Here is a 26,152-nt window from a genome sequence, read left to right as displayed (position 1 = left end):
ACAAAAAGTACTTCTCAATCCATCTATTTTTAAAATACTGTTGTACAAAGAGCACAAGCCAGATATTCTTAAATATTACCTTCATACAGAACTTCGTACTCAGTGGGAATACAGCTATATCCTTGAATCAAATCCGGAAGACAGTCCTTACAGAAGGAATGAAGGCAAGGCAGCATTCTGGGGTCTCTCCTCCGCAGGTCCCATTTGCACACCAAACAATTCCTCAACAGATCCAGGGTCTCCATTTCTGTTGGCTGAAGTTTAACATCAAAAACATGAAGAGTCACAAAATGGCTCATGACAACCCCTTCACTGAACAAAACACTTGATCACTCAAGCGCAAACTAGAAGGCAACAGCGGGATGCACCTTCTCAGAAACAACATTTGTTTAGTCCTTGTGAAGAAAGAGGAAGTCCCTTGCAGCTGAAAATCACATACCTGCTTTACAAAAAAGAATATCTTTGCAGATTGTTGTGCAGGAAAGTGTGGTTTAAGGTTTACAAACCATGATCCCACTATCTCTCTATAGTATTTGCAACTTCTGTAAAAAATGAAGTAATCTCTTCTATTGATCTACTTACAAAGCTGTTACCAGGCTGAATTGTCACACGCTGTACATTTCCTGCTAGAAGCACTGAAACTGTGCAATAAAAATGACAATATTCTCCAACTGCTTTTACAATTTCACCTTAATATTTTACAGTTTTAATGTAAAGCAAATAATAAACATAACTGATCCTACATTCATCATTTCAGCAAAGCAGGTTAGAAAGCTGCCTTGATAAATGTACAGCATCTTCTGCCAATCTTCTTAATAGAAATTTAATAAAATGCACTTTGCTGTAATCAAATTTCAACTGTCAAGACGACCACAGATCAAACTGTAGAGCAAACCTGAACTTCCCGCAAGCAGGACAGTCTTCCTCCTGCCAACCTAAGCTCCCCAAGGCAAACTGAGAGTTTACCATGTTCCATACCTGATTCTGAGATTTTGAGAGATGTTGCTCAGATCCAGCCTGCAAAGGGAAACTTTTGCAAGTTGCATCGGAGGAGAAAAAGCAAATACAGTCTCGTCTCCCCTGGAATCACCCTTCCAGCTGACTGAACCTCCTGGGGCCAGAGCCCCATGTCACTGCCCGTTGCCTTGGCATGGTGTCCTTGCTACCAGCAGTACATAACTTGCAGCCACAATCTTCAGATTTCTCCAGCATAGAAGAGCAGCAGTTCTAATCTTACGGCTACAGATTCTCTTGAGGGATTCTGTCTCGGGGCAGATTGTAGTGGAAATGGTAAGTAAGTGGGTCTTTCTTTTTTTCCCTGCAATGAAAAAAAAAAAAAAGAATGTCTCAGAAATTTACAACCAGGATTTTTTAAGTGTTGCATCCTGAAGTCATTGCTATTTAAAATATTTTAGAAAAGAATGGACCATATGTTAAAGTCTGCATCACATTTCAAACCCAAGACCCATTCCAGGATCAAATGAAAATAGGTAGATATCCACCAACTTTACTGAAATCATTACACAAATACCAATCTACCTCTAAAACTTAAGATTCTAATTTCAAAACTAGAAGTCCCTTTAGAAATGAGCTGTGGTACCTGTGGTTGAACTACTAAACATTGTATCAGTGCTTGTTATGTGAGCTCACTTTATACAGTGCCTCTTCATGAACCATCTTTCAGAGGTAAACGTCATTAGAGCAGCACAGCTTCTCAGCTTGCTCCATCTCTATTGTTTCTTGCAGCTACTGTTGCTAAGAAGACAAACCAGCACCTACAAAAACATGTAATTTCTGCAGTGGGAAGTTGAGGTCTTAGACTACCACATTGTTTAGACAGAGAAACCACAGCCCAGGACCAAAGCATCCATGCACAGAGAATCAGTGCAAACAAAGCATAATACTGGGAAATGCTGTATCACCATAGAGGCCAAACCTGCGGCTGACTGAGAAGCGGGTTACCATACATTTTAATTTATGTTTTTTTGCATAACATATGAAACTACATACAAGCTTTTTGGTAGGAGGGGGAAGGATGAGGATGATAAAAAGTGTTTAAAATTTCCTGCTGAGACAGGTATGCAAATCAGCAGTCAGGCAGCTACACTACCAGTGATTTGGCTACACTGATGGGAAACACCAAATCCAGCAGCAGTGATTACAAAGAAAACAATTGCATCTGGAGATGTGCATGAGGGTAACGAGGCAGGACACAAGGCAGAAACGGGTGAAGGCAGGAAGAGCTGGGGAGGCAGCTGGCAGGCTGAGCCACACCTGCAATGGGAAGAAAAGTGCTGGGCTTTTGGTGCATCAGCCCAGAGAAGGGCGAAAGGAAGGCCTTGTACTGGGGGCTGCCTCCTGGCCTGGGGAAGGCAGTGGCCACCCCAACACCAACGGAAGGGAAGCATCCCAGTACCACAGGATGGAACTTCCAGTAAAGCATTAACACATTTCATACAAGATAAGTTCGTAATGATACACTCTCAGAACTTTATCATTTCTGTGTTTTAGGAGTAAACTCTCTATGCAAGTCTTTCAATTTCTTGTGTTCCTCCTTTTCCTCAGATTTAACCAGATGATTTTTTTTTTTTTTATCTTCTTCCCTCCATTAAATGTGGATGTCGCTACATGAGGCTCATTATGGCATTTTAAAATGTTGTAACATCAACTTTTCCAGTTTTGTCTATAATTGTTTCATTAGCAATATTGTGAGTTGCCAAGAATTTGGAAAACATCAAATAAAAATAAAAATATCCCCATCTACTAAAGCATAATGTTTATCAGTTTTGAAAAAACAAATACCCCAAACAAATTAAAAGGATGAGGTTTTACATTTAAGAAGTTAGTTGGGCTTAATTTCTCCTGTTTTTATACAGGAAAATCCCTTACTTCTTTGACATCGTGGACAGCCATCCTGACTGTTTCCTATTGGCCCTCACAGGAGCTTGTTAAGCCGGTAAATGCAGTTAGTTTGTGATTACTCGGCCCTCTTGCACCTCGGAAATACCCCCCGCCGGTATTTCACCCCAGAAACGGCAGGGCGGCCAAGGGCAGCAGAGCCTGCCTGAGCCCCTGAAACCCTCTCCGCCGTGAAGAACCCAGGCCCAGGCAGGCAGCCGCCCCGACCCCCGCTGTGAGGGGACGGCGCGCGCCCAACCGCCGCCACAGCCGCCCCCTCGGCAGCAAGCGCCCCCGCGTGCCCAACGGCCGCTGCGCCCAGCCATGAGTGACAGCTGGGGGAGGCGGGACTAAGGCGGGACCCCACCGGCCGAGCTGCGAACGTGAGCCGCCCTACGCCAGCGGAAGTGGCCTCCCCGAGGTAGCGCCGGGCGCGGGACGTCATTGCCATGGCGAGGAGCGGCCTGCCCAGCGCCGCTCCCGGCGCCTCCCCAGTAGGTTTGTTCCGCCACCCCCACAAGGACCTGTCGGTCACGGAGCTCAGTGGTAACAAATTTCCGCACCACGTCTCCTTCCAGAGCCATTTTTGGTACGCTACCGCCCGCTTCGCACTGCCCCGCAGGGCGTTCCATTGTCCGCACGTCCATTGTTTCATTCCCCAAGGCCGCGGCAGCATCCATCACCACAGGAGGTTTCACCCAGATGTGAGGAGGACCACCAGCTGAGCGAACCGATCAACACAGGAAGAAGCCACCTACCCTGCTGCCCCACAGAGACAGAAGGATGATGTATTGGTACAGGCCAAACGCTGGACGCAGCAGCCAGGCAACCTCAGAAGACAGTGAGAAACAGTCAAACCACTCATCAAAAACTGCCAGAAGTAACTAAGCAGGTAAGACTTAAGTGTGAACAGTGTCTGGGAACTGACAGGAAAAAAAATATCAGAAACTTCTGTAAACCAGCACTTTTTTTTTTTTTTTTTTTTTTTTTTTACACATTGTCTTTATTCAAAATTTTTGAATAAAACAAAGGCCTTCATGCCACCAGCACACAGGCACCACCAACTTCTTTGATTTTCTCCTCTGCTCTTCTACTGAAGAACTTTGCTTTCACAATTACAGGTTGCTTGGGCAGCTTCCCCTTGCCCAGGACTTTGTAGTAACCCTGGAAAGATTAAAAAAAAACCATTTAAGTGTTTGTAATCAGCTTGCAGGCTCCTACATGCAGACCTGTCTTTTAGCAGGCACCAGTTAAAACCAAAACCATGACCTCATTCAGTGTCTGCCTCCAATATAAAATACCAATGAAAGAAAAATACCCTGCACGACCTACTGCAGTTGCATTTGTTCAGAAAAAAAGTGGAAATGGTAAACTGAACTTTTCCTGTAATTTAGAAGCTGGATGGTTTTTTGCGATGCTCCATATACAGAAAACACTGTGAAATCTCGTAAAGAAGTCACCAACCCTTCCCCACATTTCCGGAGGAGAGAGCAGTTGGCTGCACTTCCAAGACTATCGACTACCCAACAACTTCTGGTTGGTGCTCTTTACCTGCAGGGAATCCCGGTGCTTCTGACAGAGCAGAGGATGCTTCTGCACATCCTAAATGCACGACTGAAGCTTTTGTAAGCTTCGCAGCAATAGCTGTTCTCTACCACTGGAATCCCCTCCTTTCACTCATGACCTTTAAGTTAAAAGGACAATCATGGCAGATGGTCCCTTAATACTACGGTCGCTGAAGTCATCGGTTGCTAGAAGTGGCGTAACCGGCCAACACGGTATCTCAGTTTGGGACACCAAACATGCCCACGTGGCAGACTAGTTAGTGTCACTGATTCGGTGGCTGGCTGAGACATGAGACATCACAGCCAGCGAATAGGGATCAGATGTTTATGTCCAAGAACTATAGCACACCAAGACAATCAAACATGTTAAGATGTGACTCTAGTCTCGATATTGGAAAAGTGACCCTATATAAATGAGACTACTTCTGCCATGGTTTTACGCATGCTTTCAGTAACATTTTAAACAAGTAATCTTTCACCACCTTCCAAAATAAAGGAAGTCCCTGTCCACAATCACATACAAGTACAAGGAAAAAGTTCTTGCAGGAAAAAATGTTAACAGCGTTAAGTAACTGCGTAACTACTTATATGCCAAGATATTTGTCCTGAGAAGTTCACAAATATTCAAGCACTGTTGTTTATTTGTAGTTCACCATTTTCCTACTTGGATATGCAAAGCTAAGTTACACATAAAATGACCAGGAACTGCAGGTTTGATTACGAGCAGAAACTTACTGAGCGCACAACATCAATGACTGGGGCCAGTCCAGCCTCGTTTTTTGCGTAATTGAGCCTTGTCTGTTCACTGACAAGTGTCCACAGTTTATCCAAATTGACAGTAGGACAGAACTTCTGGTTCCTCTTCAAGTGATAGTGTCTCATGCCTACTTTTCCAAAGTAGCCAGGGTGACTGTGAAAGAAACACATTCCTCATTAGATCACACTTTCAATTCATCCTGAACAGGCAGAACTACAAATTAACACCAAAACAAGCATCTTTCTTGATTAATAAAAATGTCACATTATACTTTTCTTTGTATTAACACATGTAGTATTTAAGTGTAATAATCATTAGCATCCAAATCAAAGGAAAATTATTTTCTCTGAAAGTGTTTGTTCTCCCTTGAACTCCCAATTCAATCCTCCTCATCGGTGAGGCTGGCCCAGCCCTGTATTTCGCCCTAACTCAGTGAATCCAGGGAGGGCTGCGCTGCCTGAGGAGCTTTAGTGCTGTCACTAACCTGGTGACTGACTGAGACAAGAATGGTCACAGCCAGTGAATATAGATTAGTGGTTACTGTCCGAGTACTCTAGCACACCAGGACAACAGGCAGTGTCCAGATGTGACTCTAGTCTCGGCAATAAGGAAGACAACATCCCTTACCTTTACAGTGTGCACCTAAATAGGATGGAGTTTGGATTTAACATAATGTTTTGAATTTACATAAAGTTTTCTATGTGCATTGTTTAGCAGGGACCACAGTAACAAGCAAATTTGGTCAAGTTTACCAAACGCTGCAATGAACTCTTGAAGGCACCTGGTTTAAGTGAAAAGGTCTTTGATTTTAGGGTAAATGGAGACACGAGCTCACTGTAACTATAATGCCACACTTCATGTTAGAAGAAAAAATACATAGAATAGCGGGGAATTTTGTTTCTTCGCATACAAAAGTTATTGTTTCTACTTCAGGAACATACATTTTGCTTTAAAATATATACATTTAAAATATCAGCTTACTATTTATCAAAGTTAATCCTGTGATGGTGCATACCACCAGCATTACCACGCCCTCCAGGATGTTTCCTGTGTTTGCCTAAAAAGAAAAATTAAGTTTGTTACACTAAAAATATACATAATACTTGAGCTTAGAGGTACATTCAATGTCAATTTAAGCTCATTATTCTGATTCTACCCCCTCTTCTGCATTCATCTCAACTCAGCAAGATGAGCCAACTAAAAATAACCCCAGCATGCCTCTGGCTAGCTTACAGGGGTACAGGAAGACACCAGGGCTAGCACAAGCGGGGTCACAAGAACAGGCAGGAATGGCCAGTTACAACGGAGAGAGCTTTGCCCTGTAAGCTTAAGATGTGACACAACTGGTACATATTACCTAAGCACTACTTAAGTTATAAATCCAGTGAAGTCTAAAAGAACATGCAAGACTTCAGAGTAGCCCATCACTGTGGTATCTGCCCCCACAGCCCCATTTTTCTGTGACCCGTGAAGAAGGGCAGCATCCCCTCAGTACTGTGGAAGTACCGACGGGCACGCACTCACTGCAGGCCCTCAGCCCACCAGCGGCCGCCTCTCCACTCACCAACGCGGCCGTGGCCGTGGCTAACGTGTCCTCTCAGCTTTCGGGTCTTCCTTAGTCTGGAAGGCTGCGGGAAAGGTAAAAGAGAAGCTGTGAGCAAAACGGGCAGCAAGAGGCAGGACTACCACTCGGCCTCCCCCGGGGCCGGCGCTGCTCCGAGGCCGCAGTCCTCTCGGCGGCCGCGCAGCCAGGCACCATGGCGGCCCGGGCCCGCCGAGGGAAGGGCCGAGCGGCCGCACCGCACCCCAAACAGGCCGCGAGCTCGGAGAAGCGTCTCCCCTCCACCCCCCGCTAACTCCCCAGCCACATCGCACTGCGGGAGCGAGGGGCAGCGGCCGCGGGACACCGCGGGACCCCTCAGCCCGACCCGGCGCGGGCCCGGCGGCGGCACCCACCATCTTGTCGGCGTGCGCGAGGGAAGAGAAAGACCGCAGCGCTCGCGAGAGCGGTGAAAGGCACGGCGGGGGCGGAAGTGGGGGCCGGGTGGGGCGTGGCCGAGCTCTCGCGAGGCTTCGCTGAAGCGGCCGGAGCGGGGGCTGAGTCTCGCGAGATCCGCTGCGCGGCGTTGGCGACCGTTACCGGCTGAGGGACCCGCTGTTACGGGCTGGGGAGCTGCGCTCGGCGGGAAGGGTGGTGGTGAGGGGGAGCGAGCAGAGTCATCCTGGCGAGGCAGGCGCCGGTAGCCAGTCAGGACGAGCCGACTTGCGCTTCGGCAGCGTTTCAGGCGGTTTCTGAAGTGTGAGCAGTCTGGAAGCGCGGCGCTCCGCCGTGCCCTGTGATCGCTCGGGCCGCAGCACCAGCACAGCTCGCCGGTCACCCGCGGCTTCCAGAGGGGACACACCGGTCCCTGGGCCGCTGCCACCGCACCAGCTACCTGCTGCAGCTTGCTGCCGGGCCTTCCCCGCGCCTGCGGCTAGGACTCACTGCCCTGTAACTCTAGCTCTGAACAACTGCCCTTCCCAGGGGGTTGAATTTAGCAGGCAGACAGCGCTAAGTGCTGGTCCATCTTAATTACAGACAGAACTTGCTTTCTCGTCCCTCTATGATCTGTAGCAAAAGTAGGATTTTGAGCAGAATTTAGGAAAATTTGCAAGCTTGGTCGCTTTATTAAACATGGATAACAATGAGAAAATAAATAGTATGTACTTAAACTATCTGCCACACTAGAGTAACAATTCCTGGAGAGTTACTATTCTCTTAAGCTTATTTTCTACGTATTTTATAGCATAAGGCTTTAAACAAATCTTTACCAATTTAAAACACAGGTCTCAGTACTGGATTTTTGTTCAGGATTTTCTTCTCAGTTAAGTGGTGCACTAGTAATGTTCCATGCTCAGGAACACCATTAGTAGTTTTAACTACTAATGCAGAAAGCAAAATAACACATTCCCTATTTTTCATTAATCTGATGCCTTCAAACACAGACCTCTGGCTAACACTAAGATTGTTTTATGTAGCCATAGTTTGAGTATCAAGAAAGTAGTTAAAATTTTTTGAAACGTGATCTCACCTTGTCCGGTATTCTCTGATTCACATTATAACTGAAACATTATATAATCCATCAACATGTTCAAAAGCTTCCTACTTAAAGTGCAGATGGAGGAAAACAGCTTTGGTGTGGGAGATGGGTTTTACAGCGCTGCATTCTTGTACTGCATTCTTCTCCTCTCTGCAGCTCTTCCTTCAGCCGGTGATGTTTTATCCATCTTTTTTGTAAGAAGAATATGTATTTCCTCATATATTTACTAGCAGCTGTTGTTTATAAAATAGTCAGAATCCACCTGTACAAGTGAAGTTACTCCTTCTGCTCTGAAGAACTACATCTACAAGTCATTCTGGAACTTACAGCATATCACAGAGGAAAACTGATGGAAATTAACATTTGTGATTACATTTCCATTGCATCAAAAGCACTTGATATTTTACAGACATTTCATGTACACTTAACAAGCTTTTGTGTGAGGGAGGTAAGGAAAAAGGAAACGACTTCACCTTTTTAGTGAATAATCCCTCGATTTTATTCTGTGAGGCTGACAGCAAACCAGAACCACTGTCAGGTTAGGAATTGCGCAAGCCTCAGAGCCATTCTAACTAAAGAAATCACGCTGCAAATGAAGAAAAATACAGTGTGGGTTTTTTCTTTTTAAAAGAAGCTTTAGCTAATTTTCTTAGCTGTCAGATTTGCAAATATATTCAAGTATTTTACATTTTCTTCTTCAGACTAAGAAAAACCTTATAGAATCTCAACATGAGTAACCAGATCAGAAATGAATGTTAATTCACTGCTCTGCAGAAGGCCGGTGGCCAGCTAACCATTCCTGTCCTGCCAAACAGCCTTTGCTCAAACGCAAACACCACCTAAACAGACTGCAGCTAATGCAAAAGAAAAGCAAACCCTCATGAAATAGCTCATCATAAATTTAGGCGAAGGCTCTGTCTGCTCCAAGCTGCTCATATTCTATTCTGATCATCTAACCAAGGTAACACAAAACCAACCTGAAAATATCACAGTTCAGGAGCAGTATACTCACACTGACAAAAAATAATTTGCTGCTAACCCATGCAAAGAAAAAAGTTTTAAGAGCTGCTTCTGTTAGGATAAAATTAACAGAACAGGGGTATAAAATGCCTTGTCTTGGCCCTAGTGAAAGACATTGATGAAAAATCAAACTATATGTCATGAGACAGCAAACCTACTAAATGACAGGCTTGTAATAACCATTTTATATTTTAATTACAAATTCATTAAAAATCACAGGAAATTTACTCTGGTTTTGTACCTACTCAACATCAGAAACTGCAGAGGTTTGCAATGAATATAAACAAACAGGTGTATTTACAGACTTTATTAGAAACCATACATACATTAGGAAAGGATGTACTGTACCTACTCATTGCAGCTTGCATGTCAAAGAACTGAGATCTCCTCAGGCTTAGCAGTCTTAGTGCAGAATGTATTACAAGTAGTTTACTGACCAGAGTTCAAACCAAGTGGAAGTTTTGTATTGTGAACCAAGTACCTTATTATCAAGTTACTTTGTTATTTCTTTCTTTTAAAATTAATTAAAAAGAAAAAAAACAAAAAACAAACTCTGCCACATGAAAGCAGCGGCCATGCATACAACCTCTCCCACGTACCACAGTTCATTCATCCCCGCAGTATCCAGGCATCAGTGTCGCTCACAAACATCCCGAAGTCAGTGGTTCTGCTGAGACAGTCAGCTGCACAGTCAGCTATTCAGATTTGCACTGAGCATAACTCAATTCATACTACAGGAAAAAAAAGCACCTGTTATTCTCAGGAATATACAAATATTTACCACAGTTTTCTTGCTCATTACAAAATCAGTTACAAAAGCTTACAGCACATTATGTACAAATTCTATCCAAATACATAAGGGAGCCATCATCTGGCACACTGTCTAACGGCATCAGTCATCACTTAAAAGCTGCGGTCAGCTTGCTCTGCTCTCCTCCCGCACCCAGCTCTGAAACACTGCAGGTCTCTCACACGCAGCGTCATAAATAGTCTTTGGGTTGGTATTTCAGCAGAAAGGAGTTAGTTCTTCTTGTGAAGGAACTTCATTTTGTTTCCTAAAGAGAGCACACCATCAGTCTCTAGCATAGATGGAAAAGCCAAAGGCAAATCAATAGTTACTTAGCGAATGGGTCTAATTTGTGATCTAATTGCTGTACAGTAACTCTTCTATTTAACACCAGCAGGGACAGCCAACTAACAGAACCCTCAGTGGTCAGTCGCCTTCCTTTTTTTGCCCTCCACTATGGTTTGGTGTCCCCTCCAAGTGAAAATGAAAGTGTTAGCAAGGATCATCGTTAAATCTGTTTTTTCAGCTTTACATACGCTTTCACTGTTTTCCTTTTGATATTTCCCATCATGTACTGAAACTAGCTAATTATCTGATTTCACCTCAGGTAGGGCTTTTTTAAATTAAAAAAAAACACCATGAAAATTAATTTCAGAAATACTTCCAAAGATTTTCCTCACCAAGGCCTCGCAGAAACTTGTTTACTCCACTTTGTTCTGTGTCTGGAAGCTCTTCCAAATACTGTTCAACCCTCTGCTCGAAGAGACCTGCAGAAGAGGGAGAAACCCAGCTGGGGTGAGCTGTGCCCAGCTGAACCCCTGTCCCCGGCCCCTTTGTGCTCTCCCAACCTTTTCCTCTTACGGTCCTTTGCCTCTCTGCTGTTACAGGGCGTTACTGCCAGTAAGGGGCTATTCAGTTTCATGCGGCACCGGGAGCCCCAGACGTTACATGAAGGAACGGATTCGGGGCCAGAAAAGCGCGGGGGTGATAGCGGCCTGCGCTCCCGCCAGCCCCGCAGCGGGGCCCTCTCCCGGGCCAGCGGCCTGCTCCGCCCGCCCTCGGATCAGCCGCGCTCCCCGCCGCCCCGCCTCCGCTCCGGGACATGCCGGCTCCGGGACATGCCGGCACCGGGCCGCCGTGCGCGCCGCAACCGAGCGGGACTACCGGCAGCCGGCACTGCGCGCGCGCCTCCGCTCTGCGGCTGCAGCCCGGGAAGCGGATCCACCGCCGCCCCAGCAAGGCCGGAGCGCACCGGGCCGCTGCGCTGCGCCTCCCGCTCTCCTGCCCTCGCCAGACACGGTCACGGCTGCAGACCCCCTTCCGCCCTGCGGCACCGGGGCGGGCGGGGCTGTCAGCCGGAACCGGCCACGACTCCCGCCGGTCTCCGCGCGGCTCCCATAGGCGGCGCCACAGTGCCACGGGCGCCCGCCCCGCCCCGCGGCCGGAACGCGCCGGCAGCCCCCGGGCAGGGGCGGGGCCTGGCTCGGAGAGCCGCGGGCAGCGACCTCAGTTCAAATCGTAGAGTTATGGAATCATAGAATGGTTTGGGTTGGAGGGGACCTCAAAGATCACCCAATTCCAACCCCCCTGCCATGGGCAGGCACACCCTCCACTAGACCACGTTGCCCAAAGCCTCATCCAGCCTGGTCTTAACCACTTCCAGGGATGGGGCCTCCACAACCTCTCTGGGCAACCTGTTCCAGTGCCTCACCACTCTAACAGTAAAGAATTTCTTTCTAACATCTCATCTAAATCGACCCTCCTTCAGCTTAAACCCATTACCCCCGTCCTATCACTCCATGCCCTTGTAAACAGTCCCTCTCCAGCTTTCCTGTAGGCCCTTCGGGTACTGGAAGGACACAATTAGGTCTCTCTCCCCGGAGCCTTCTCTTCTCCAGGCTGAACAACCCCAACTCTCTCAGCCTGTTCTCATAGGAGAGGTGCTCCAGCCCTCGGATCATCTTTGTGGCCTCCTCTGGACTCACTCCAACAGCCCAATGTCTTTCTATACTTTACCCTCCAGGCTAGCTGGGCTTTCTCTGGCAAGTGCTTCCACGTTTTCCCCCAGGAGCACCGGCAGGCCAGCTCTGGAGTGGTTTCCCATCAGGGATGGCTGCGCCCTTCACAGCATCGTTCCCAGTTTTGCCTTTGAGTGATTTAAGGCTCAGATGTGAATATTCTTCTGTTTATAGCCTTAGTGTTATCACCACCACTGCCGCCATCTAGGCCCGCAAGAAGCGGACAATGTTTTTCGGGAGATTTGTCCAAATTTGCTGAGCTATGGCAGTAGACAGAGACGCCAGCCATGGGACCTGTGCAAAAAAATGAGTAACCCATGCACCAGGAGAGAAAACTACCCTTACCTTTTGCCCTGCATTTTCTCAGCTCTCTGTCCTGGATGAAGCCAGCAAACATTTGGGATTCCATAAAGACTTCCAAGAAGCGGCGGATACTCTTGGAGGCCACAGATTTACGGAAAGCCTCCCTTTGGAAGGCACGCTCTCCTTTTTCGTTCTGGGTTAGGAACAGGGAATAATGGCCAACTGTCTCCACAAAGAATCGGATAAAAACCTCAGACACTAATCCGTTCAGGGTGTTACATTCTGCAAAATAAGGTGGCAATAAGACACCAAAATCAGCTGCTACCAGAGCTCTTAGCATTGTCATCTGCATGGGGCCAGGTTCCATTATCTAGCAGTTTAGTGATGTCACGCTAATTACTGAAAGGAGTGGTACCACCTCCTGGCAGCCCTGGATATACATCAGATAGGGCAACAACTTTATAACCAAGAGTGCCAGTCTGCACAACTGGTGTTTCATAACCAAGAGTCAATGAGAAATACAAATCCTCAGGAAACAGCTCAGAAAATTAAAAATTTAGTGGGTGCTTCATAAAAATTATACCTCGTATTTTAACTCTTGAGTTAAGTTTTCTTGAGAAGTTTCTGAATGACTCAGAATTAAAATGTTTGCTCTGGGGATAATAAGCCTTTACCAAGAACTGATCAAAAAAGGGTATGTTGTAGAATTCAGGTTTTCATCATTTTTGAGATGTTAAAAGAGTTTTACATATGTAAAGTACAGACGAGCAGAAATAAATTTCAAAAACTGAATAGGGGCCTGTTTCATACCTTTTAACCACAGGCATTTAAATTCACCCTGGGCTGTTTTTATAATTGCTGGAGAGAAATATGAACCTTCAGAGGCAACTCAGCCCCTCTTGCACTGAAATTATTTCCTGGAGGTACCTGCTTCTCTCCCCTGAATATACCAAGCGCCAAGAGCAACTCCGACCTCAGACACACCCCTGAGCACGTATAGTTATCTGGATTGAATTAGGGCCAAGTTAACTGCAAACCTCTGTTTGAGTAAAGGTTTAGAGGTACTCATGGGAGTGCATGTCATTTACAACGAAATTAAAATAGATCGCTGACAATGTTTTACTCTGGGTTGATGCTATCAGTCCCACTCCCTGTGCGTTCAGAGAGTATCTTTGATGTCACAAAAAGTATTTGAGTACTAAATTCCCATCTTTCTTTCTCTTGGGTGGAAAGTCACAATGCTACCTACATGTTGTTTATACAAGTCCCTGTTTCCAAATGAACTTACCATCATCTGAATCACTGTCTGAATCCTGATTTATCAGTTCGCTCTTTCTCTCTAGAGCCTGCTCCAGAGCGGCTTGCAATTTTCTAGGTAATAGTGTGTCTTCATCATCCATCTGACGGGGGGGGGGAAATTAAATCTTTAGATCACATTAATCTGTGCAGCAACTACAGTGAATACTATTGCAAGGTTTAAAATTCAGGAGAAAAGCATTTTGTATCTGCTACTGTCATGCCTACATAAACAAAACAATGAAAATCTATGTGCAACTATCATGTATTTCTAAACAAAATTTCTTGTCACTCTTAATGAGATTAAAGTCAGGAATGATAAGCCAGCGAGCAAGGTAAACATACAGAAACTTGGAATCAGCTCTTTACATGACAGAGAGTCCAAATAGTTGTTTTTAACTAAATACACGCCATGCAAACCTAGCTATGTGTACACACAGCTGCTCTAGTCGGGTTTAGGCAGCTTCTTTGGTTCTTGACGGTTGTTTTTACGTATATTCTAGTATATCTTGTTTTCTGGGTTTTCCCCCTGTTGCTTTCTTCATCTTATTTTATGCTTGTTCAGCAAAAGTGAGTAGACACAAGAATCTTAGCTCTGCAACCACTATTTGCCAGCCATATCTTCCAGGGAATTGTTCAAGAAAGTTTATTCATCTAACCTGCAGACTGTTATTTTTGAAACTATTTAGTGTCACATTACTATCAGGAGAATGTGATCCTTCATCTCCCGGTTTACAAGGCTCCTGCTTTTTCTACCGCATTAAACTGTTCTTCACTTTTCCTCTCTCACTCAGAAACCTTTCTTTGCAATTTTTGTCCTTTTCACCTCCAACACATGAGTTTTCTTGCTAACATGATGTTATTATCTTTGGGTATTTTCTTTGCACTGTGAATACAGTTCTTGATTTCTTCTGATAGTCACAACCTCAATCCCTTTTGCATACTTGTGGAGTAGTACTTATTTGCAGGTGAAACAGAAAATGAGCACTTTTTTTTTTTCTAATCTCTTTCCCATTGCACAATTCCTGCCAAATATCTCTAATCAAAGAAACCTTAATCATGCTATAGGAGTAAACAGCTTGCTAGACTGCATGGCAACACTTCAAGATGTACTTTACCTGTCTGATGAATCGATCGGATCCCAGGTTAACCATCAAAGCCTAAAGAAAAGAAAACACTATAGTGAAATGTATCTGAAGAGACAGAAAACATTCGTCTCTGCCTTTTAATAGTGAAAGATCATCTGAACAGTCCCAAGCCTCAACATTAATTAAATTCCTACTGTGAAACAACAGGTCATGTGCTTTATAAAACAAGATGAAGTTTTTCTTTAGAGCTTAAAGTCTAATTTAACATAGTTAGATGCAACAGATCTCATATTAGGTTAATATGTAAAAAAAGCTAAAAGGGTTAGGCAAGTTATTGCTAATATTTTTTGTGAACATGCAGATGAAAAGCATTTTAGAGAGGTTTAAACAAAACGGTGTCACTTGAGGCAGCAGGGCTTCTGAAGGGCAAGGGTGTGAAATGTTAATGGTAATGAAGCAGCAAAGCTGAGAGACAGGGCTGGGAAGATGTGGGAGAGCAATGTTAGGGAAGCAGGAGGAAAACAGAGCAGAGATTTACATGGGCCAGAGGCACAGAGAGCCTTAACAGCGAGCACAAGAAAAGAAAATTTCATTGAAAAATGACAGGAAACTAATAGGAGCAAGAGAAGAGTGTGCCCTTGAGTATTTTTGTGGTATTTTACTGGAAGAGCTGATGAAGTGCAACTCTCATTTGATTTCCAGTACAGTAGTAACAAAGTCTTAGAAGTATTAAAAAAAAAAAAGCCTTAAAGGTTTTATTTTCTGTGCTGGCTATGGCTTCATGCACAACTTCCATTAGCATTAATAAGTGTCATAGCAGATGTCACCTTGTGTCTTCCTCTTCTTGTTCCAGGTATGAAAAACTCAGAACAAATCAGCACATTTACACTGTACTTACTTGTTGACCAAGTTAACATTCGCTTCTGTCAAGGTGCCAGGTATGCGAAGAGGGGCAGAATAAAGAGAAGACTGAACCTACTACTGCAGTTTTACCAAGAGGCAGTTGCCCATGAGAATCAGGCAGAGAAGAAACAAAGAGGCAGATTAAAAATTAAACGTGTGGGGATTTATGTGCGAATGGCAGGCCCACTCTGGGGTGAGGCCAGCTTTACTGCAGGCAAACAATTGTGGTGCCAGTTCCTACCTCCTCTACAGGCAGCTCCTTCAGTTTGGGCAGAGAGCTGGAGAGCAGTCCCACCAGGAAAGGGGTAGGGCAGCACACGATGTCAATCATGGATGAGGGCAGAACAGGGATGAAGGTGTGCTGCCAGGAGAAGGGGTACAGCAGGGCCACCACGGCGTGTGAGCAGCTCGAGAGGGTGCTGGAGAGAGAGGAACAACCACGTTAGCAGAGGTTCTTCTTCATCCAGAACACCTACCACCTGCTGATAACCTTAGCGTGTTAGAATGCAAGTGCTTGAGGGGCTGCCCTCCTGTCCTTCTGACTTCAGCCGGACTAGGTCCCTTCCAGTCCCTACCGCTTCTGCACTGTGCAGTGTGGTGGTTCCTCCCATGCGCGCCTCTGGGTGACTTGAAACTAAAGGTAAAAAACTAGAAGCAATTTGTTTCATTATAGCAGTCAGGAGACGTTTTGATCTAGAAGACAAGGTTTAATGTTCCCAACAGCACTCAATAGCAGCTGCTTTGAATGATGCTTAAAATCCAAAAGCAACTTTAGTTCTTAAGCTGTTAAGATCATGTCAGTAGTAAAACTGCATAATATTGATGTTCTTATGTCAAGCACTAGTGCACAAACAAGGGAGAATGAAAATGAACAATAAAATTGAAAAAAAAATCCTAAAGAAAAACTCTACTAAATCAGATATTAAAACCCCCCAACAATCAATACTTACTCCAAAAGAAATCCAGTAAAAGCAACACATTTTTAAAGTTGGTACATTTTTGTGACAACAGCATATTTTTATTATAATACATTTTAACGGGCTGATTGACCAGCTCTAGTGATAAAGGTATTAACCCTGTTCAACAGAGTAAAATACACATTGGTATCCCCTAAACATTAAGGCTTGATATCATTCATGGAAAATGTCTTGCATAAATTGTCCTTCCATCTACTGAATCTGATTCCCTTTTACAGTCACATGGTTCCCAAATGTTAAACATGAAGGAACATCATTACCAAGCTAGTTTTAGCATCAGGGGAATAAAGACAGGCTCTCCATTTCAGAGCTTTGATTTTGGACCAAGTTACGATGTCTGCTTCTCACAGGCTGAGGATGACAGAAATTTGGATTCTTACCCAGCCTAGCATGACTGAGCTAATTTTCTCACAGTGCAAACTTCTGCTGTGCTTAATGGAGCCACACAGAACTATAAAAAACTAGTAACTTCAGAGCTGTTGCTGCTTGAGAATGCTGGGGAGAAATGCTGATTTCTTTTACTGCAAGACTGGTTGGAGACTTTAGGTGGCATCAGACCTCCACCGGAATAACCCTCACGAGCATTTTTAGTTGTGGATTATTCCAAGGCCAGGAAAAAGGTTTCACCTGTTTGTTCCTGTCAGTGATTAACTTTTGAAGTTTGCTGAAAGGAAAAAGTGAGAATTAGAGGACAAAGAGAGAGAAGGTTGGGGAAGAGCAAATGCTTGTCTTTTACTGCAAATAATCTGTTGGGGTGGTTTTACTTGACATTTCCTTTAAGATCTATCAATCACAGCATGTTTTCATAACACACGTTGCCTGACACAGGCTTCTTGTAAAATAATGCATTTCTCTAATTTATTTTCTTTCATAGCAGGCAATGGTGCTGCCATTGCCTTGTATTTTGGTCTCGAGGGTCTACCATAGCAAGCATTAACGGCTGGGCTTGATGATCTTAAAGGTCTTTTCCAACCAAAATGATTCTATGATTCTATAGCGGTCTGTTTCAGAAGACCAGTGGAACATGGTACAGACTCCCAGCACTTTCTCAAACTCACTTTAATGACTCTGTGGCATTTTCAACTACTACAAATTCAGTCATCTTAGCCAAGCCACTAAAAAAAGAGCCATGTTAAGCTAAAAGCAGGAAGACAAACATTCTTCTGATACTCAGTATTTTTTTTCCTTTCTATAGAATGCCCTTTTGTAACCTGTTGTTTTACACGCAGTGCTGTGACGTAAATCAGCCCCTGCATCCTCTTGTGCGTGCTATTCCCACGCTAGGGCAGGCTTCGGGCTCCGGCCCAGGACACTGGTTTCTCTTCCAGAGCTTTCCCGGGAGCTGGCTGGGGCCAGGCAGCAGCTGAACGCAGCAAGCAGCCATGGCAGGGGGGTGTCCTGTGGCAGCACTCTGCTCTGCCAGAGTCCCGCGGGTCACACCGTTGCCCTTGTCAGCACCTCAGCCTGCGCGTTGTAAGGCTCTGCACACAGTTTTTCAAAATTCAGCCTTAGAAAATCTTCCCCTGTGAGACGTTTCAGGCTGACCCCCCATGAAACGCTCGCTCCAAATGTTCAGTCCCCAGAATCGACCCTGCCCACCCTCCTGGACACTGCTGGTGCAGAGGGAGTCCCACACGCTGTTACCAAACTCCTGCTCATACAAAGTCCCTGTGTCTCTTCTGTAGCTGGAAAGATCCATATTTAGAAAGGATAGACATCTTTCACTTCAGTGTGAGATTGTTACATTCCATAAGGTAAAATTCAGAGACGATAGCTGTAAGGGAACCCCCAGTTTAAATCTCTAAAATATGTTTCAGATCCTTTTAAAAGGGTATTATTCATGAGAAGCATGTTTGGTAAATTAATAAAGCAAGTCCTACCCTGGGAAACAAAGTCCGCTCCAGTTTTTCCTTTCAAGATGTGCAATGCCACATTGTCCCACTATTGTTGTTTATAAGAAATAAGAAGGTCAGATCATTTCTTTAAGGCATGTGAAGCACACAAAGCAACAGAATAGTCAAAGAATTTGATTTTCAAAACATTTTCACTTTTAACAGTCTAGGACAGTTTTGGTAAACCAGAGAGCTGGTTTTGAGAGTGGGCTTTTTCATTTGGTCTGTGCAGTTTTACAGGAATGCTGCATAACGCACTGTCGTTCTACTGGAAAACACTTCTTGTGTTACCCATATGCAGGTAATTTTATACACAGGCACAAGAACCCAAACCATTGCACGAGTCACGCGCTAACGAGGAACATAAACCGTCACCTACTTCAGAGGGGAAGCACTGCAAGAGTCGTGCACAAGTGGGAGACACACTGTGATGAGCCCAGGGCTCCGGCCACTCCCGTACAGCATGGGGCCAGCTGTGCCCAGGGTCCCAGCGCCACACTGGTGTGGACCTCCCTCCTTCCCTCCAACACACGGGTAGTGCTGCTGCCCCGTCGAACGCCAGGCTCGCATCCCACCCCGGAGATGTGGACTGCTCTGCTGGCCTGTGATGCTCTGTCTCTGCATAGGTGCTGAGGGGGAGAGGTGCATCTCTCTGCTCTGTCAGCTACAGGCTGTCCTGTACGCACATGTAACTACACACGGAGTAAGTCTACTAACAGTAATTTGACTATGAAAAGGTGACTGTGTGTGCAGGTTTTGTGGGATAAGGGAATTTTCTTACATACAGATATATAAGGCTATTGTCTAGCCATGCTACACAGCCTACGCCACTGAACTCAACCCACTAACCTGTAGTCATCCCAATAATGTGCACTCCAGTAAAGCAAAATTAGTGAACAATTTCTAGAAAAACACCCAGTTTCAATTGATTTCAAAACACAGGCAATCCACCACTTCTCTCTCCTTCCAGATTTTTTTTCCATGGTAATCATCTTGTTAAAAATTATTTGGAACTTGTCCAAGTTTTGGTTCTTCCTGTGCCTTTTATTCACTAGATTAAAAAAAACCTTCAGTGTTTGATCTTCTCCCCATGAAAGTATTAATATGAGATTATATAGTCTTATTGAGACATTCTTAATGACAAATTTCTCTTGAAGAAGAGATCTTTTATCACATCACAGAAAAAAGATGACAATGCATCTTTCCCAAAGTTGATTTATCTTCTTCTGAGCTGTTTTGTATTCCAAATCATTTTCTCATGATCACACATAGAAACTTTTCCTTGTTGTGTACTCGGCTGTGGAGACGCAAGGCTCAGACAAAGAGCTGAGGCACAGGAATTTCAGACATTACCATGACTCAGCTGAACTGTGGAGACTGCTTGTGAACATGGTTTAGGCCCATGTCAAAAGCAAATTAATGTGACTTAACAAGACCATTTACTGTCCTTTAGATAGGAGGATCTCTGCTATCAATTTCTGGGTCGGTCAACCAACAAATAACCCCAAGTCTAGGCTATATTAATATCTAATCACAGCACAATTACCATATTCTGAGAAAAGCACGTTGTCTGCTGTTGAACAGTGAATGGACGCTGCCCTGGCTGCAGGGAGCATTGCCAATGCGCATACTAATGCTGGATGCGTCTGCTTCAGAGGACCACGGCTTGTTGCATACTGCAAGTCACCAACTCTTATGAAACGTTAAAGTCATATTCAGTTACACATGCTACTGACATTGGAAATATTCCACAGATACACTTGATAACTCTCTTTTCTCTGTAATAATAGCCAAAAGTTATATTCCTTCTCACTTCCCCCTCTACCACCTACAATTTCTCCCAGACCCAAGGGAGCCTCACACACTGAGCATCTCCTAAGTCCAGGACTAAGCCGCTAGCACTGACAACCACCTGCTGGCAGGACTCCCTGATCCTACCTTGCTACTCTTGTGCACCTCCACAGTCATTTTAGCATTTGCATTGAAGGAGGGGAAGGTGAAAATATCCGTTCCCCTTCTTCCTCCTCTCCCAAGGGACAAAGAAGCTTACTCAGCCAGGAGAGGAGGGAGGACCACCACTTACATGTAGGGCCAAGCCACACACCAGCTCCATCACCCCAGGGCTGGTGCCAGCTCTGTGCTATGCCGATGCTCTGGACCATGCACAGGACTGGGACGGATTGTCAGAATCTGGTCCCTCTGCTTCCTCAGATAGAGAAATGTAGCCAAAATGTAAATTCACAAAGAAGTGTTTCCACTGCCTATGTTTATGTTTCCACAACCTTTTAATGTTTCTCATTTCTCCCTGCTGATTTAATTATGTTACTCTGTCCACGTTGCTGAACTCTCTCATCTGCTGTGTTAACACACACATGTTCCAGCCCACAACCGCTCTGTGACCGAGTTACCTCCCTGACCCACATCCTCTCATCTGCTTGGGAGAGCTTCCTCCCACTTGAGGTTGGAGTCTGGAGGCTCCGTCCTTCCCAGGTGTAATGCCGTGACTCAGGTGGGTATTATACACCCACGTGCCTCGTCACAGGCCACAGCCATGCTTTTCTGTGATAGCTCCTACCGTTGTGCCATTCATGAACCGCATAGGAAAAAGCAGATGCCTGACACTTCCTTCCTACACCCTTCAATGCCTCCCCAGATCCTGGATTAACTCCAGTCTCTGACAGAGAGAGAGAGAGAGAGAGAGAGAGACAGAAGTCTGTGACAACTCTGCAAGATAAAATGGTCTGAGAGGTTTGCAGAGGACTCTGTAAAAGACTTTTCCCAAAGGCTACAGGGCCAAGGATTCACAGCCCATCTCCCCTCTAACACACATGGACTGCAGAGGTGGAGGGGAAGGACAGAGCAGAAAGCTTGAAAAACATCAGGTAAAGAGAAAATGGAAGTAAAAATTGTAGCAGACTGCTACAGTTTGGGTGCGAGATGGAGTGCATATAGCATTGCTGTGACTGTGCACGCAGTAACTCAGAGCAGAACTGTGCTGTGCCAGATGCAATACACACCTAAGCTCTGAAAAAAGAAAGATTTTTCTGGTTGCATAAGAATAAATAACAGCAGCACTTTTATTCAGGTGGATAAGACTAAGTAATAGCATCAGGGACAAGATATAAATTGAAACGTATCAGTATCATAAGTGACATCCTCCATACTCCAGCTGTCTCGCTGTAATCAGCTCCTGCAGCATTCCTGCAGGTCAGCTTTAAAGCAAGCCCCTGAGGATCCCTGGCCTGTCGGAAGAGCTGGCTGACAACGGGGAGACATTACTGCTTTCTCCCTGCTCCACAGTGTGGGTGCTCAGCTACAGTACCCCCCTTAACCCCCAGGCACTCTTCTTCTGAGGCTGTGTGTCCCCAGAGCCCCTCACATCAATGGCTTGTGCTTCACTCCCAGGGCTGCTGTGCTGTGAGGACACGTCTGCCATTACCCCAGATACCACCAACTACTCACCACGTAAGGGTGCGAAGGAATAAAATGAGAATTCAAGAAAGTCTTTGACACAATGGTGCAGGACATCTCCAGTTTTCTAGCCAGTGTAAAAGTGTCAGACATTACAGCGTTTCTTCCTATGCAAAATTATTGCTGATTGTTTCTCTGTTACCGCTCTAAGAAGTTTAAAAGGGAAAAAAATCTTCAGTGCCTCTCTTTTGACTCAAACCAAAGAAATGACATGTTTTTGCAGCTTTTTAGCAAGAAGACCTACCCCAAGAACATTTCAAAATAAAATCATGTGAGTCATTGTTGCTAAAGGAAAAGAGAGCATGGCGATGGAGCCATCCAACTGCACGGCTGCGGCCCCCAGTCTGGGAACGTGCAAGCACACGCGCTCAGGAACAACAGGCACATTCAGAGGCACAGCATCGGATGACAAGAGAGAGGGTGGGGAGGGAGCTGTGGCAGATAACCTTCTCACCAGGAACAACATGAAGCAATAAATACCTTTGTGCTTGTAAACTAACACTGAAGCGAAGCTGAAATGGAGATTTTTTTTGAGAAGCGAAGCGGTTACGGGTAACATCACTGCTGATTACAGATTAAAGGATAGATACCTCTGGGTGTTCATGCATAAGGCCTGCAATTATTGACGAGTCTGGGACACCTGCTTATTTGTAGGATTGCTTGCATTTGTAAGGCACTGTTTTCACATGATTAGGACTCAAATTTAGAATCACAGACTCATAGAATGGTTTGGGTTGGAAGGGACCTTAAAGATCATCTAGTTCCAACCCCCCTGCCACAGGCAGGGACACCCTCCACTAGAACACGTTGCCCAAAGTCCCATCCAACCTGGCCTTGAACGCTTCCAGGGATGGGGCCTCCACAACCTCTCTGGGCAGCCTGTTCCAGGGCCTCACCACTCTAACAGTAAAGAATTTCTTCCTAATATCTAATCTAAATCGACCCTCCTTCAGCTTAAACCCCTTGTCCTGTCACTCCATGCCCTTGTAAACAGTCCCTCTCCAGCTTTCCTGTAGGCCCCCTTTAGGTACTGAAAGGCCTTGTTTTAACTTTTCACTTCAGTTTTTAAGCTTGTGTGTCTGCCTCTGGATAACTATTTTGTTTTCCACTTTCAGGCAAAATTATATAGAAACATAAATTAATTCAAGTGGGAAGAGACCTGAGGAGGTCACCTGATCGAAACCCCTTGCTTGGCATCAGATCAGTTTGCGTCCAAAGCCAGATTAAAAAAATATATTATTTTGTTATATAAAACATCCTTGCTGCCCTTTTTTACTTTCCTTGTGCTAAAATAGTTTGCTGAAATGAAGCCTCAAAGACCTTTTCTTTTTCCACTTCTGTTTTAATCAAATCAGCCCACATGGATGCACACAAGACACGATAGCCCCTTTTGAACCATGAGTACCCTGACTGCTGCCTGAATGGCTGTAAGGTCAGCCTCTCTCATCAGCAAGGCATGTTTCAGCTTCTGAAATCTGAATAATTCTCTACTTTTCTAGAAGCCCTTCAGGGGCAAAGCAAACTACAGAGAATCCTTCAAGCCTTTATAAGGTGGTTTGGAAGTAGAGACCGTAATTTTTGAAACTATTAAATAATTTTAAATTAATTTTAATATTTTATTAATATATTTATTAACTTTGAATAATGCCATTTATATTTTAATTAAATAATTAGATTTCAACCTGCCGGATTGAGAATTCCCTGTGGCAGAATCCTTCTGTAAAGGGCCCACACTCACGTAGGGGCACATGGGGAGGAAAGCTCCTGTGCCCGCAGCCAAGGCATCTCTCCTCTCCTCACCTCACCTCCAGGTAAACCTGCGCAAATCTGGATAGCTGCAGGAAGTTTAGGACGGAGCGATTGCATATGTGACTTGAAAGAGGGTTCTGACCTTTCTGGATTTCCTGTTACTGAATCTGACCTATCTCTAGAATAATCAATTAGATGTTTAAAATCAAAGTAGCAGGTGCATATTACATAGAAAATTGAGTGAGTTTAGGCTGTAAAAGCCAGAGTAATATTTTGCATCGTGATTTATTTTTTAAAGCAAACAAGTAAGAGGTAAACGAATAGCCCTGACATGAGGTCTTTAGTAGTTGGCCTAAAGTATGCAGCTAATACTGTACTTCTGATCAATACCTGACATCTTTCTTTTCAGGAAATATGGACAAATCTGTATGTGTATATTTTAGGTTACTTTTTCTCTTGATGCCAGGGGAGATCTGCCAATAGAAAGCTCTGTTCCTAATGTCTAAATACAATAGGGAATTCCCTAGTGTAAATGTGATCATGACAGAGGGGAACACATACAATTCACGTGGCCATTGAGGCCAACTCAAACGCAGCAGCCAGTTTTGAACGTTTCATACTTAATCATTACCCACACCACAACAAATACTGCTACAGTTGATCTATGCAACTGGGTAAAGAGCTCTCTAAAGCACAAACAAGAGATCTCCTTTGTCTGTTACAGACTGTAACACATAGTATTAGCAGTGAGCTAACAACTCAGGTGAAAATCCCTCACTCTGCACAGGAGCTTGACAAAGAAAAAATGTTATTCAGGAGCGGAATGTTTCCCAGGGTGGGTGACTGCTTTAGCAAACCCAGAGCACTGCTGTTGCACTGTGCCCGTCAGGCTCCAGGGTCTATCCAGTGCTTTGGAGCCAGGCTTCCCCCGCGTGGCACCAGCAGCCTGGCGCAGAAGCGAGAACATAACCGTGCTTTTGGCAAGGGTGAAAGGCAGGGTCAGTCATGGTGGCTCCTCTAATTTGAATGCTGACACATTTGCTACGAGTGACCTTTGTGATATCTCACTGAGTGCAAAGAATACCTCAGCAATAACATTGGCAGGGAGAGAGTGGCACAGACTGAGGAGGAAATGCATATTTTCCACATCACATCAGCCCAATTATGTTATCATCCTTTGCAGAATCTTTTTAACTATGCGTACAACTCAAAGAGTGTAGCTACTTAACCCTCACACCTCTCAAATGATGATTTTTCCCCTCATGAAAACAAGGTCAAACACAAACCTTGTTTTGCAAGAGATGAGTCACACTTCAGGCTTTATCTGGTGCCTTCTACAGTGCAGTCTGAGAAAAGCAAAGCTCTTAAAATTCTCATAAAGGAATCACAATATGGCCTCACCTGTCTGGCAAAAGCAGTGCTGCAGTTCCTTATCCGTGGGGCACCAGCAACGCAGATAATTTTGGGACAAACTCCAGTGACTACTGAAGGTGAGTTACAGACAGCTCAGGCACTGACTCCTCTGTGCTACTGATGATAAGAGATTGTTTTATGATAAACACAGTAATCACATGTCAGTTTCTGGACTTGTTTTCTCTGACTTTAATTCACAGAGCCATGTTTTGCCATGCTACCATGTCAACGAGTACAATTCATGGAGCAGACTTTTCCAACAGTTTGCATCATCGTCTGTGTCCCATCTCTGATCCCTCCTTATCATATTTTACAGAAAATCGAGTGGGCAACATCTTCATCCATAAACTCTTCCCTGACCACATCCCCTTTAGCTTAAGCTTGCAACATTCTCTTCTGTCTTGTGCTATCTTATCTTACCAGTATGGTTGCATCAGCAGCCTCACTGTAATTACCTGAACACGTCCCCACAGTGTGCTACAAGTACACCAGGCAATGTGGAGCAGAAGGGGTGAGGGTCCGTCATGACCCTTGCCTATCCTTTCATCGCTCCCCCATGAAAGTTTGTTCAGAAGCATAATGTCACCATAAATGTCCCATCATACCAGAACAGAGAACATCACATAACTTCAGGTAATATTTTGATACACTGGACACTGTGCTAAGATACGTGCTAAGAGCAAGGAACTTAAATTTTAGTATTTTCTAAGATGACAATAAAGAGACCAAAAATTCTATCTGTTGGCAGCCCATGTTATGGAGGAGGGCTGCAGCAATCGGCGCCCAACTGCATTTAGCAGTCAATGGCTGAAGGATTGAGTAGGTACATTACATGGCATGCCGTAGTGCAGCCAGAAGACAACGTTAGGAACAGCCAGCACCCGGTCACTGTCAATCAGCTAAAGTAATTCAGATTTTCAATGTTTTGTAATTGC

The 26,152-nt window shown here is 44.8% G+C and overlaps 3 protein-coding genes and 2 non-coding genes across 22 annotated transcripts in view; all 5 read right to left on the bottom strand.

The window, feature by feature from the left end:
• The window catches only part of TRIM66 (tripartite motif containing 66), a 64,735-nt gene extending 61,176 nt beyond the window's left edge, over window positions 1-3,559 (bottom strand). For 8 of the 11 annotated variants that reach the window (XR_008577293.1, XR_008577297.1, XR_008577299.1 and 5 more), the window contains exon 1: window positions 80-429. Coding sequence is in view for 4 of the 11 variants with exons in the window: in XM_054826876.1 (XP_054682851.1) it covers window positions 80-299 (220 nt within the window). In the remaining 7 variants the exon portion in view is untranslated. Of the gene's footprint in view, window positions 1-79; window positions 430-978; window positions 1,319-3,422 lie in introns of those variants that run through there. The other 3 variants (XM_054826878.1, XM_054826879.1, XM_054826880.1) reach the window with 1 other exon arrangement.
• RPL27A (ribosomal protein L27a) lies at window positions 3,422-7,328 on the bottom strand. Its single transcript, XM_054826901.1, has 5 exons — window positions 7,177-7,328; window positions 6,785-6,848; window positions 6,202-6,277; window positions 5,199-5,373; window positions 3,422-4,062 (listed from the first exon to the last, which is right to left on the bottom strand). Exons 1-5 carry the CDS (start codon window positions 7,177-7,179, stop codon window positions 3,934-3,936), a joined length of 447 nt encoding a protein of 148 aa, XP_054682876.1. The 5' UTR covers window positions 7,180-7,328; the 3' UTR covers window positions 3,422-3,933.
• LOC129207715 (small nucleolar RNA SNORA3/SNORA45 family) lies at window positions 4,722-4,853 on the bottom strand. The gene has a single exon (XR_008577520.1). It is a non-coding gene; the product is annotated as a small nucleolar RNA SNORA3/SNORA45 family (small nucleolar RNA).
• Window positions 5,692-5,823, bottom strand: LOC129207728 (small nucleolar RNA SNORA3/SNORA45 family). Its single transcript, XR_008577532.1, has one exon. It is a non-coding gene; the product is annotated as a small nucleolar RNA SNORA3/SNORA45 family (small nucleolar RNA).
• Window positions 7,329-9,612: 2,284 nt separating the features above from the next.
• The window catches only part of DENND2B (DENN domain containing 2B), a 180,683-nt gene continuing 164,143 nt past the window's right edge, over window positions 9,613-26,152 (bottom strand). For all 8 annotated transcript variants that reach the window (XM_054826884.1, XM_054826883.1, XM_054826885.1 and 5 more), the window contains 6 exons: window positions 15,957-16,134; window positions 14,843-14,884; window positions 13,717-13,828; window positions 12,471-12,710; window positions 10,788-10,874; window positions 9,613-10,375 (listed from right to left, as the gene is read on the bottom strand). In XM_054826884.1, the coding sequence (XP_054682859.1) occupies window positions 10,341-10,375; window positions 10,788-10,874; window positions 12,471-12,710; window positions 13,717-13,828; window positions 14,843-14,884; window positions 15,957-16,134 (694 nt within the window). In that variant the 3' untranslated portion in view covers window positions 9,613-10,340. The remainder of the gene's footprint in view (window positions 10,376-10,787; window positions 10,875-12,470; window positions 12,711-13,716; window positions 13,829-14,842; window positions 14,885-15,956; window positions 16,135-26,152) is intronic.

The sequence above is a fragment of the Grus americana genome, chromosome 5 (assembly GCF_028858705.1).
Source record: "Grus americana isolate bGruAme1 chromosome 5, bGruAme1.mat, whole genome shotgun sequence".
Taxonomy (NCBI): Eukaryota; Metazoa; Chordata; class Aves; order Gruiformes; family Gruidae; genus Grus; species Grus americana.
This window is presented reverse-complemented; position numbering and strand designations above follow the sequence as displayed.

Coding starts and splice junctions, on each gene's coding strand:
- RPL27A (XM_054826901.1), bottom strand. Junction 6,278..6,784: donor CCACGGCCACGGCCGCGTTG/GTGAGTGGAGAG, acceptor TTTTCTTTTTAG/GCAAACACAGGAAACATCCT. Junction 4,063..5,198: donor TCATTGATGTTGTGCGCTCA/GTAAGTTTCTGC, acceptor TAATCTTTCCAG/GGTTACTACAAAGTCCTGGG.